This window comes from Pygocentrus nattereri, chromosome 11 (genome assembly GCF_015220715.1).
Source record: "Pygocentrus nattereri isolate fPygNat1 chromosome 11, fPygNat1.pri, whole genome shotgun sequence".
NCBI lineage: Eukaryota > Metazoa > Chordata > Actinopteri > Characiformes > Serrasalmidae > Pygocentrus > Pygocentrus nattereri.
Genome location: NC_051221.1, coordinates 26,697,522 through 26,706,851, shown reverse-complemented (window position 1 = coordinate 26,706,851; position 9,330 = coordinate 26,697,522). Strand labels below are relative to the sequence as shown.

Genomic DNA, 9,330 nt, shown 5'->3' with positions numbered 1-9,330 from the left:
GAATGAATATTAATTACTGAAACAAAAGTATTCAGACAGACTCATGCATTAAATAATTTACTAATCGGATGTTTACAACTCTGTGTATGGTGATAGACTAAATTTTCTTTGATCTTTTGAAAGAGTGTGATGTAGAAAGTAAACAAAAATGTTTAAAAATGTATAATTTAGTCCCCAGTTTATACATGGAAACTAGACCAGTTTGAATGGGGTTTTTGTGACGTCATGGAAAACAGCATATTTACATACAGGTAAATCCGCCTATTCAGCCTACAGCAGTTTATCAAATCAAATCAAATCAAATTTATTTATATAGCGCTTTTTACAACTGATGTTGTCACAAAGCAGCTTTACAAAAATGGGAATCACAGCACAGAGAATCAGACAAAACACTGAACATAATATACAGAATATACAGAACCCCCGTGAGCGCTGAGGCAAGGAAAAACTCCCTCAGAGCTGGAGGAGGAAGAAACCTCGGGAGGACCAAGACTCACATCTAAAGGGGGGACCATCCTACCACTGGTCAGACAACTTATAAGTTAAACATTGAAAAGTCAATTTTACATCCACGCAGTTCTAATATATTCAGGTGTGTATAATCAACAGTGGAAACAATTAGAGTTCATATAGATTTGGATGTGATCTGTAGTGGAGAAGCTGCGTTCCAGAAACTTCCATCAGTCTGGTCAATCAGGGGGACAGGGGGACTTGAGGGTGGGACATCCATCAGTATTGGGCCGGACCGGTGGACAGTCAGTAACTCGGAGGAAGGAAAGATTTAGGAATTAGTTTAGACTGTATTTATGAAGAACAGAAAATGTAAAAAATTATCAGAGTGTGACTAATGACTCCGGCAGGTCTGAATATGACAGCCTAACTAAAGGGAGAGAGCCAGAAGGTAACATAGACACGGAGGCTCCCTGAGACACTGGCATTCACCCACTCCACCGTCCACAAACCTGAGTGACTGCATGTAGTGAGTGACAGCAGCACCAGCATCTCAGTTTACCCACAATTCACTATGTCCATGAACCCCTGGATCTGCAGCCTTATCTAAAGGGAATTAACATTAACTACCAAAAGCTAAACTAAACAAGTAAGTTTTTAGTCTAGACTTAAAGATTGAGACTGTGTCTGAGTCCCGAACATTATCGGGGAGATTATTCCAGAGTTGGGGTGCTTTATAAGAGAAAGCTCTTCCTCCTGCAGAGCTTCTCTGAATTTTGGGAACTACTAGGAAGCCAGCACCCTGTGATCTAAGTAATCGTGGTGGTTCATAATAGGAGATAAGGTCTCTCAGATACTCAGGAGCGAGCCCATGTAGGGCTTTATACGTTAACAGGAGAATTTTATAGTCTATGCGGAATTTGACTGGAAGCCAGTGAAGAGCTGATAGGACTGGACTAATATGGTCAAATTTTCTAGTTTTAGTAAGGACCCTGGCTGCAGCATTTTGAACTAGCTGAAGTTTATTTAAGTTACTGCTAGAACATCCTGACAGTAGCGCATTACAGTAGTCTAGCCTTGACGTAATGAAGGCATGTACTAATTTTTCTGCGTCATGTAAGGATAAAGCATTTCTTAGCTTGGCGATGTTACGGAGATGTAGAAAAGCTGTTTTAGTAACATTAGATATGTGTTTATCAAATGCTAGATCTGAATCTATGATAACGCCAAGATTTTTAGCTGTTGAACCAGGTGTGACTGAGAAGTCGGCCAGATTCAACATTAGGTGTGATAATTTATTTCTAGCAGCTTTAGGGCCTAATAGAAGAACTTCTGTTTTATCACTATTTAATAGAAGAAAGTTGTGTGACATCCATGATTTCACATCTTTTACGCAATCCTCCATTTTCTTTATTCTCTGTTTGTCATCAGGTTTGGCTGATATGAAGAGCTGCGTGTCGTCTGCATAACAATGAAAATTAACATTATGTTTTCTAATAACTTTGCCCAGGGGGAGCATGTATAACGTAAATAATAACGGTCCTAAGATAGAGCCTTGTGGAACTCCATATCTAACCTTTGTATAATTGGAGGGTATATTATTTACCCTCACAAACTGAAAACGATCGGTCAAGTATGATTTGAACCACGATAAGGCAGTTCCAGTTATACCGACCATTTTCTCTAATCTTTCTAGGAGGATATTATGATCTATTGTATCAAAAGCTGCGCTCAGATCAAGAAGTACCAGTAAAGAAACGCAGCCTTGGTCAGCGGCAAGAAGCAGATCATTTGTTATCTTAACTAGAGCTGTCTCAGTGCTATGATGAGGCCTAAATCCAGATTGGAATTTTTCATAGATCTGGTTTCTTTGCAGATAAGAGCCAAGTTGTTGGGCCACGGCCTTTTCTAAAATCTTAGAAATAAATGGTAAATTTGAAATAGGTCTATAGTTAGATAGTACACTAGGATCAAGATTTGGTTTCTTGATCAAAGGTTTAATTACTGCTAGTTTAAAGGCTTTGGGAACATACCCCAGGTTTAATGATGAGTTTACTATTGTTAATAGTGGTTTAATTATGTCTGGTAATACCTGTTTTAATAGTTTTGTGGGAACTGCATCAAGTGTACAGGTTGTGCAGTTTGATGAGGAGATAATTTTCTCCAGTTCTAAATGATGTAGTGGGTTAAAAACTTCCAACCTGACTTCGGTAGCTGGATTTTGTTCTATATCAGCCACACCAGATGACAGACAAGATGTGCTATTTATCTGTTGAACTTTGTCCCGAATATTTTCGATTTTATTATCAAAATAGTCCATAAAAGCATTGCTAGTGTGGATTGCTGGAATCTGAGGATCAGTACCTGCCTGATTTTTAGTCAGTTTAGAAATAACACTAAAGAGAACTCTAGGGTTGTTTTTATTAATCTCGATCTGAGAGGCCAGATACTCTGAGCGGGCTTTATTAATTTCTCTTCTATATTCAACAATACTGTCTTTCCAAGCAGAGTGGAATACCTGCCATTTTCGCTCAAAATTTCGTACTAATTGCTTTAAAGTACGAGTTTGGTCGTTATACCACAGCGCAAGTTTTTTCTGTCTCTCTTTTTTGTGTTTAAGTGGTGCTACACCATCTAAAGTAGACCGGAAGGTATTTTCTAAACAATCAGTTAGTTTGTCTAGTTCTGCTGGGTTACCTGGAGAGTACACTATGGTTGATAAATCAGGAAGGTTATCAGTAAATTGTTGAGCGGTAAAGGGCGTTATTGAACGTTTCATAGAGTAGCTGGGGGATGTACGTATATTATGACTAAGATGAAGTTTAAAAGAAATAAGATAATGATCTGAGATTACTGAGGTTTGAGAAAGAATATCTAGGTTATCTATGCTAACACCCAGGGTCAAAACCAGATCCAGAGTATGATTACAGTAATGCGTAGGTCCTGTTACATTTTGAGCAATACCAACTGAGTCTAGAATTGATGCAAAAGCCTTTTTTAATGAGTCATCAACTTTTTCAAAATGAATGTTGAAGTCTCCTACTATAATTACTTTATCACTACAAACTGCTAAATCTGCAGCGAAATCACTAAATTCTTTTAAAAATTCTACATAGGGTCCTGGTGGTCTGTAAATATTAATTAAAGAAAATGCATTCTGTTTTGTAATTGGATTAATTATATTGATGTAAAGAAGCTCAAAAGAAGTGAAATTATCATAGTGTTTCTGATTGACAGCTAGGGAATTTCTAAAAATTATGCAGACCCCGCCTCCTCTACCGGACGATCTGGGGTTGTGTATATAATTATAGCCTGCAGGGGTGGCTTCGTTTAATGCTAAATATTCATCGGGTCTAATCCAGGTTTCAGTGAGGCACAACACATCAAATTTCTGATCAGTTATGATTTCATTCACTATTACTGCTTTTGAATTTAGAGATCTTATGTTAAGTAAACCAATCTTTAGTTTTGAAGTGCTAGTGCTACAGTCTGGATATGATTGTTTAATATACGTTAGGTTATTTAGATTTACTGTTTGAGTTTTTTGACATTTATGTTTGACTCGGGGGACAGACACAGTCTGAATACATTGGTATCTAGGTAACGTCTCTTTGCAGCTCACAGACGGTCGGTTAAGCCTCTCTGTCTGCGGCCTGGTCCCGGCTCCGGTTTGTCAGCAGCTTCTAAGGCTACTGCTACTCTGCCGACTAACTAAGAGACTATGTGCTATGCTGCACGAAAGTAAGGCAGCACCATCCCGCGTGGGGTGGACACCATCCCTACCTAAAAGACCAGGCTTGCCCTCAAACATTAGCCAGTTGTCTATAAAGCCCACATGATTGTCCGTACACCACTTGGACATCCAGCGGTTCAGCGAAGAAAGCCTGCTGTAAGCTTCATCGCCACGCCTCATTGGGATGGGGCCAGAACAGATTAGCTCCACCCATTCACGGTGAAGTAGTAAGAAGTGTTTCAGCCTGAACTGCTTTTCGAATTTGGCACAAACAGGCCAGCCAATCGGAACTGAGCTCATTTATGTATATCGGTCTTAAAGGAACAGTGACTGGGAAAAATCCTGTTTAATTCCAAGAGATAAGGAGAGGCTGGGAAATGGTCATGTAAAAATTAATTACGACATTTTGTTGTTTGTATGTTTTTGGTTAAACAAAAACACAAAAAATGTTCAAAGTGGATCTCATTGAAAAAAAAATACACAAAGATGTCGTATATGTGAAATCTTTTAAACATAATGTATGATACACTGAGAGATTTCAGGGCACATGTTTGCATAATTCATATGAGATCTTCCAGCAGTGTGAAATGCGGGTGAAGCGGCTGAAGCTCCACTCGGCTCTGCTCAAACTTTTGCTCATGCGCAACATGGTTCATTCGTTATCATCCGGGTTCTTTCAAGAGTGTCTCTGTGAGGAGGCGGGAAATGGCGTCCCGAGAAGCTGTAGGAAAGCTATCTGTCTCTCCGTGACTCATACTGGACGACGGGTGAAGGACAGAGGCTTTTGCAGCGGTCTCCGCCGTTGTGGCTAAGTCCACGGCCACCCCAGGACTGCACCGGTGTTAACACTCGGCATGTAAGTTAAACGCCGTGTTGTGTGCGGCTTGTCTTGCCAGCGTTCGCGCTATCATGCAAGAAGAGAAAATGTAACCGTACGCCGCGGTGGTTGCAGTGTGGTTTGAAATCTCGCGTCTTCACGCCTCGTTTATGTATCAGCACACGGCTTGATGTGCGTTCTGCAAAAAGGAACAAACCAGCCACGGAAAACCCGAACACGTCCGTGGCTGTTTGTTTCCCGATACCTGCTGTGAGATTTGTAGGTTAGTTAACGCGGCTGCTGGCTGTGCGGAGAGGAGCGCTCCGCTCCGCTAACGACGCGCCAGCGACGTCGCCAGACAGCTGGAATTTGAACAGCCAGCTAATCGCTAGCCAGATAGCATTAGCCGTAGCTTTAGCGGCGTCGCTGGTTGCCGTTTGAAACGGAGGTTATGGAGCTCAAGCGGTCGCCAGTGCTTTGTTGCAGTACTCACACCAGCAGTGAATGGCAGCTAGCTGAGCTGATACTTTAATGACACCTGATCGCCACTTGATGTCTTCGTTTTGATACCCTAATGTAGCTAAAGGCTAACGCGAGCTAATGTACACTGCGAGCTAGCAAACTAGCACACGAGTCATATTTATTTGTTAATGTCGCTAACTAGCGGCGCTGGCTGCCCACTTTTCACCAACAACGTACTTCTACAGTCTTTTGTTTTCAGCACGGTTCCCTGATTTTTGTAGTATGCTTGACAGGATTAAACTGACTACTCATACTTTGCTACGTACATAATTAGCTTCAGGTTCAGAGAGGCGAGCAGCTAGCTGCTATCCAAAGAGACATGTTTCACCCCGCCCACTTTGCTCGCTGCTCAAGTTGTAGTCGGTTGTGTGCTGATTTCTCTTTTTATTTAGCTGTGCTAGATTGCCAACAACAACCGATTCGTTGGCCTCCAGAGTTATCAGTACACCTGTCTACTGGGTCAAGAGGGTTTCGTTATGGCCATGTTCCCAGAACTCACTTAAAAGATACAGTTCACCTGACTATAAACAGTGCTCAAATCAAATAGAGAAAATGTCAAGAAACTTACAGTCCACTCCTCTCTTTCAGTCTTACATGTGACTTTTGGGACAATGAGGCTGAGAGTGCGCAAAGCATCTCAGCAGCTGAACCCTACCCCACCTGTCCGGACCACCAAGGCCAAGAGGAAACACTCCGAAGTGGAGCATACAAGGCCCTCAGGAGGAGCAAAGATGCAGAAGAGTGACACTGGCATCTTCTCCACCATCAAGAGGTTCATTAGGGGCAATGCTGTCAAGGTCTGGAGCTGTCAGAACTATTTTTGTGTTTAGGGTGGTCCACATTTATTATTACTGCTCAGAAATGAGCTTAAGTATAAAGCAGTTGGGTTAATCTTTTTCCCTTTAAGCTATCCAGTAAGAATAATCAAACGCATGCCCACTCACTTCACTTGTTAGGTGGAGCAGTGTACCCCTGCTAAGAGGAGCCGTGTTGACTGTGACTCGGACAGTAACTTGATCACATCCACCCCACCCGCTGGGAACCTGCCCAGCAGAACTAACCCTAGAACTCGCAGGAAAGGTCCTGCCAATGGAGGTGAGTTGGAGAACAATTTGATAGCATGCAGAAAGTTTTATGGCTCAAAATATGTTTTTTTATCTGAATGTATCCTCCTTGGGCATTGTTTTAGTTTATTTTGAAATATTATTTGAAAATGTGTTTGCCCATCTAATAGCATATTTTAAGTAATATACAGCTTAAGGCAATGGTTTGCTGTAAAAGATAACGGTTTGCTGCACTTGTCCTCAGACACCATGGCCTGTGAGAGTAAACTAGTGAAGCCCAATGGAAAGCTGGAAGTGCAGACTGAAGCTCCTAGTAGTCCCCCTCGCACCACCCTTTTAGGAACTTTCTTTTCTCCTGTTTTTAACTTCTTCTCGCCAGCCAATAAAAATGGTAAGTTTTTGCCTTAATGTCACTGGTGAACATTTTCAACTTGCTGTTAGAAAGTTTTTCTTAACTGATGTTACCTTATAGGTGAATGTACATTGCACCTGGGGCGTAACTCTCTGCATGTGCTCTCCTTTCATATCAGTAACAGTCAGAGGTGGAAGAAGTACATAAATCATGTACTTGAGTTAAAGTAGAGATACCCAAGGTAAAATATTACTCCAGTAAAAGTCTTTATTCTAGACCTCAACTTGAGTAAAAGTACAAAAGTATTTGGCTTCAAATGTACTTAAGTATCGATAATTATGGCTCTGATGTCCTGTTATCGTTTTTGTAACAAGACTCGCTTCATGAACTCATTTTAGGTGAAAATCCTCCAGTGTCTCTCTTGGTAAACCAGTCTTTTAATAGAATGTCATTAATTAGTGACGCTGATGTCTATTAAAATGACCATAGGCACAAAACACTGAAGGCAAATCAGGGAGAACTGAGTGGCTCTGAAATCACTTTTTACAAACAAGCAAAGTTTCAGTTTAACATTAATTTATAAATTAGTTACAATTTGAATAAAAACTGGCTTTAAACTCAGGATCACAAAAGTTTTCCTTTACTATAATGATCTGTAGGTCTCTGTTCATAAACATAAACTAACTGAAACTAATTTACTATAAAATGAAAGTGTTTGTATGAATTCAGAAAAAAAGAAACATGCCAGTCAAACATATGTGTACATATTTCTATATTGTGGTCTATTTACACAAAGTTAGGTTAGTTCATCATTTATAGACGTATGTGTTCCCAAAATTTTACACTGCTGCAGTGATGTTGAACCGTGTGCTGCACTGGGTCGGTATGACCAACAGGTCAAAACAAGCTCAGAACAAAGTGACCGCTGTGCCCTGATTGGTGTTCTTGCTTTGTGCTTCTTTCGTTTTGACATGTTACGTTTTTATACACACAAAAACCAAAAGGAACAACAGATTTCTCAAAGTGTAGTGGAGTAAGTCAGATATTAGACCCTGAAATGTAGTGGAGTGAATGTAAAAAATCGCCCAAATTGGAAATACTTAAGTACAGATACATGAAAAAACTACTTAAGTACAGTAACGAGTTACATTTACTTAGTTACTGTCCTTACAATTTAGAGGAATACAAGAGTCATATCCTCATAATAAAGTTATGGAAGTTTTTTTTGTTCGCTGTCCTCTAACAGTAAGTTGCAATACTGGTTGTTTCCAGCAGATGGCTGCTGGTTACTAATTCTAAGTCTGGAAAACATTCGCTCAAATATCTTGATAATTAATTTATTAATGAACTCTGGAAGAAGAGTAGACCAAATTAGAATGTTTGTAAACAAAATGGTCGGCTATACTTCAGTGTGGATAACTTGTATCCACACAATATGGACGCATCTTAATTTGTGGCCCAAATTACAGTAAGTTCAAACATAAGACAAAATATGTTTTACCTGTGTTCCAGCTTTCATAAACAGGTATAGTGTTGAACTTGAGGAGAATCCTCTTCAGTGAAGCCAATGACAATTTAGAATCCTTTATTTTGCCAGATGAAGTTGCAAAGCACTATTACTTGTCTAATAAATGCACCAGTGTGTAAACTAGGATGGAATGTTGTTTTGATCGATGTTTTTTAGAGTTATTTCTTTAGGGAGTTTCACATAAGGTAGCATAAAATATAAGAAGCTGGCAGAACATGTGGTTTTGCATATTTTATCATTAATACTGGACAGAAAATTTGAAGCTTTGTTTGATTCTACACATGATTGTCTGTGAATATAGACATGTGTAAGCGCAAGCACAGGTGAGTGCAGTATATAGTTTAATATCAGCCAGCAAGGCAGCTAATTGGGCAGATCAGATGCTTTAGGGTGACATAAAATGACTACAGCTGGGAAATGAACTAGAATTGCATGTTCGTTTGAATCAGTTTTTGTTTTTGAATGTGCAATGGGAAAATTTCTTTACAAATTGAATGCTTCTTTAAACACAAACGTGGTCAAAAAACATTTTTTTTTTTTTTTTTATTTGTGTATTTTTATATGCCAGAAATTTTACTTTTACATGATTATTTATAAACTTTTATATATAAGAAATAAACATGTTTGTTACTGTGCCAGTTATAATTAAACAAGTTCTTTGATTGGCTGCCATGTACAGTGCATTATTCAAAAAGCAGTTCTGTCCAAAACACTGCTTATAACATCAGCACGAGTGTGCACAACCAAACTGCTGTAGGCTAAATAGTTGGAAATATGTTGGTTTTGGTGACCTCACAGAAACAGTGAATTCAAAACACCCTGTTTTGCAGCTTGGTTTCCATATTTGGACTACACAGGCTGGGG

General features: G+C 39.7%; 1 protein-coding gene across 1 annotated transcript in view; it reads left to right on the top strand.

Moving 5' to 3' along the window:
• The first annotated feature begins 4,877 nt into the window (after positions 1-4,877).
• Positions 4,878-9,330, top strand: part of ctdspl2a (CTD (carboxy-terminal domain, RNA polymerase II, polypeptide A) small phosphatase like 2a) — a 16,179-nt gene continuing 11,726 nt past the window's right edge. Inside the window, exons 1-4 of the mRNA XM_037543039.1 lie at positions 4,878-5,039; positions 6,111-6,319; positions 6,479-6,617; positions 6,831-6,977. Coding sequence (XP_037398936.1) covers positions 6,134-6,319; positions 6,479-6,617; positions 6,831-6,977 — 472 coding nt within the window. The 5' untranslated portion in view covers positions 4,878-5,039; positions 6,111-6,133. The remainder of the gene's footprint in view (positions 5,040-6,110; positions 6,320-6,478; positions 6,618-6,830; positions 6,978-9,330) is intronic.